The 3,650-nt window shown below is 36.8% G+C and overlaps 1 protein-coding gene across 1 annotated transcript; it reads left to right on the forward strand.

Moving 5' to 3' along the window:
- Positions 1 to 912: 912 nt before the first annotated feature.
- LOC106467646 (dexamethasone-induced Ras-related protein 1-like) lies at positions 913 to 3,314 on the forward strand. Its single transcript, XM_013928017.2, has 2 exons — positions 913 to 996; positions 2,629 to 3,314. The coding sequence occupies exon 2, from the start codon at positions 2,631 to 2,633 to the stop codon at positions 3,306 to 3,308; it is 678 nt and encodes a 225-aa protein (XP_013783471.1). The 5' UTR covers positions 913 to 996; positions 2,629 to 2,630; the 3' UTR covers positions 3,309 to 3,314.
- The last annotated feature ends 336 nt before the right edge of the window (positions 3,315 to 3,650 follow it).

Genomic DNA, 3,650 nt, shown 5'->3' on the forward strand with positions numbered 1-3,650 from the left:
GACTGTATTACTTTGGTTTTACAGAAACTACTATATTTCATGGAAGAGAGGACTGTATTACACTGTTTTACAGAAACTGTTATGTTTTATGGAAGAAAGGACTGTATTACTCTGGTTTTAAACAAACTGCTATGTTTCATGGAAGACAGGACTGTATTACACAGGTTTTAAACAAACTGCTTTATGTTAAACTATTTCTATCGATGAAGTCAATCAAGTATGGGAATCTTTAGTGAGGTATATAACAGTACCAGAACTGAAATATCCAATATTCTATTTCATGATATCAAAATTCATTTCTTTAACGTTGTTTTTAACCCAAAATATAGTTGTTGTTACTCGGACATCACACAACTATCTCTTTCACGTGGGACTGACGTAACCGTTTTCATGTTCACATTGGATGCGAACAATAATTTTACCGGTAATTACTGTATGTGGTTCTACTGAGATGAGTGCGGGATGAGGGTTTCCTTGTTTTCCGCCTCATACTTTGTATCATTGTCAGACTTGTTTTTCTTGTCTTATTAATATAATATATTACAAAACCCGCAGCGCCCCCATGTTACATCCTCTAATTGTAGTAAACCAGATGTTGCAAGGTGTCAGTGCCCTCGCTCTACCTTCACTATATGACGCTTCCAGAATGACCAATTCAGATCGTAGCTGGCACGTGCGGTACCTGTAGCTACCTCTGAACAATATTAGAAATCTCTTTCATTTTCTAACCCATTTCAGATGTTTGCCTCCACTCCCAGTGCACTGTGTGTAATACTTCAATAACCAAGTGATTCTCGGTCAGGTAGGTTGTGGTTGCCTAGCAACAGTTGCTTTACTAGGTCGAGACTAACTAAGGTTTCTCCTGGTATTTAAGTGGTGACCACGTGGCTTGTAACAGTCAGAAGATCGTCAGAAAGAAGCTAGAGAACTTTCAAGGCAGAAAAAAATGTTTGAAGGAATTTAACTTTGATGCCGGCGCTATAAACATTTAAACTGGTGAGTTTGTTATTTTCCTTTCTGTTCTTGTTTTTTGAATGTAGTTTTTAACAAAATAAAACAACGCCTAATTTTTCCCTGTTTGCTGTTTTATAAAACCGCTAATATTGGACATCAGCGTTAAATAAAATAACTTCCATGCGTTACGTTAATGCATCGCAGGTTGTCCATCGTACGGTCTTCTGTATCTCAATATGCTCTCAATCTTTGATCTATAGACAAATTTAACAAAAAAGGTTACACGAATAGGATTTATTAATTAAAGTAAACATAAACACCTCTAGTCGAATGTCAATTTCAACACGAATATTGGACGTTACGTCTACGATAGCAACATTAAGGTATAAAATAGTAACACTTTAGATATTTTAACTGCTGTCATCATCGTCCAGAGATTTGGTGTTAAACTGAACTTCCCCCTACTTGACAGTGTCTTGTAGCAGTCAAAAGATGAACCCTTTTTTTTTTTTTACTTACTTCAGATCTTGGACTAATATTGGATTAATGAAAACTAATATGTAAAGGAAGTCCAATTTAATTAATATTGTGATAATGTTAAAACCTAGAAGTTGTTGTTTTATGAGCGCAAAGTTACACGTTGGGTAATCTGCACTCTGTTTACCATAAGGAATTGAGTCTCGGATTTTAGCGTTATGTGCCGCTGCCCCCCGAGGGACAAAATCTAGAGAAATTTAAGATATTATCGACAGCTATTTTACAAAACGTAATATACATATTTATTTCACTAAAAGTACTGAGATATGACAATAAATAAGTTATACAGATTAGATAACCTTGTGCTTGGCGTGGTCTAACGGTTAGCGTACCCCAAAACAAACAAAAAAAAAACTACTGCTGTAATCTCTCTTCTTGTTTATTTTATTTTTCCTCCAAACACTGCTGTAATTTCTCTTCTTGTTTCTTTTCTTTTTCCTTGAACAGCTACTGTAATCTCTCTTCTTGTTTATTTTGCTGTTCGAGCTGCCATTGTTGCAGGTTTACTTGCAACTGCTGTTGATCTCTCTTCTTGTTTCTTTTGCTGTTCTTGTATTGTTGTCATCAAATCTGCTAAGCTGTAATTTGATTTGCCACCTCTCGTTTCCCTCTTCTTCTTCTTCTGTTTTTTATTTTTATTTTCCGTTTCACTCTTTGACATCAATTTGCTAGGTCTGTGTTCGTTTGTTAATTTTCCGTAGAAATTCTTTCCCAGAAACTTCAGCGATATCAGTCCTTTCTTAAATAAAACTAGTTTATTCTTTCTCAATACAACTTTGTAATACACTTAATTTCCACAGTCACTTTAACTTAAACACATGCTATAATGCTATAATTCACTTACTACCACGCTTGACTCAATTGTCCGTCTCTATCTCTGCCTGTCTGCAATTCAATCTACGCCGTCACTTTATTTGCCGGCTTATATACTATAAAAGTGCGAGTCTAGCAAACGCTCGATTCTTCAGGAACGTTCGAGATACTCATTACGTGTTACGAGCGTCACGTGACTTCCGCTGTCGTAACAGTATAAAAGTCTAATCGTCCTTTTCTTTTCATATAACAAGCAGCTATAGTTTACAGTTCCTTTAAAGTTCTCAGTTCTAATATTTTGAAAATCGTTTGTGCTTTTGACAGGAATGGAGACTTGTCCAGCAAATGGAGACACTTCAAATACGTCTGTAATACAATCAGGAACATTGAAAACACACTACGTGCTCGTTATCTTAGGATCATCAAGAGTTGGGAAGACAGCCATCGTACAACAGTTCCTCTATGACACTTTTCCTGATGTCTACAAGGCCACTGTTGAAGAGTTCCATCGAAGTGAGTACAAATTGAAGGATTTTGTCTTAACCCTCGATATTCTCGACACCAGTGGAAGTTACGAGTTTCCGGCGATGAAGAGATTAGCCATAAACATGGGTGATGCTTTTGTTCTGGTTTATTCTATAGACGATGCCCAGTCTTTCGAAGACGTGTGCAGGGAGCGAGAGTACGTTCAGCAAGCAAGGTCGCTAGATGTCCCCATTGTCGTCGTGGGTAACAAGTGCGACCGCGAAGACCACAGGGAGGTCGGGAAAGAGTTGACCGAGAGCGTGGTAACGATGGATTGGGAGAATGGATTCGTTGAAGCCTCGGCTAAGACTAAGATGAATATTTTCGAAATTTTTAACGAGCTATTGGCCCAAGCTCGTGCCCCGAGTGAACTTTCTGTCTGTTTAGAACGTAGAAGGCAGTCTCTTCCAATCTTCAGTGTGGCACCGAAGGTGAAATATGATTTGGACCTAAAGCGCCACAGTTGTGTGATTTCATAAATTACCTAAAAGCTTCAGATATTGGTGATTTTAACCCAAAACTTTGAAACATATGGTTATTATATTTGAATAAAACTTCTAATATATCGCTTGTTGAAGTAAATGTAACTATTTGATGAAATAAACATATTTTAATGATATTGGATATTGGAAAGTATCCTCAAATATACTGTTACGTCTCTGGCTGTTTGTTAATTTCCGGTATAAATTCTTTCCGAAGAACTTCAGCAATACAAGTCCTTTCTTAAATAAAACTAGTTTATTCTTTCTCAATACAACTTTGCAATACACAGAATTTCCACAGTCACTTTAACTTAAACACACGCTATAATTCACAACGAT

This window comes from Limulus polyphemus, unplaced genomic scaffold (genome assembly GCF_000517525.1).
Source record: "Limulus polyphemus unplaced genomic scaffold, Limulus_polyphemus-2.1.2 Scaffold2690, whole genome shotgun sequence".
In the NCBI taxonomy this organism is placed as follows: Eukaryota; Metazoa; Arthropoda; class Merostomata; order Xiphosura; family Limulidae; genus Limulus; species Limulus polyphemus.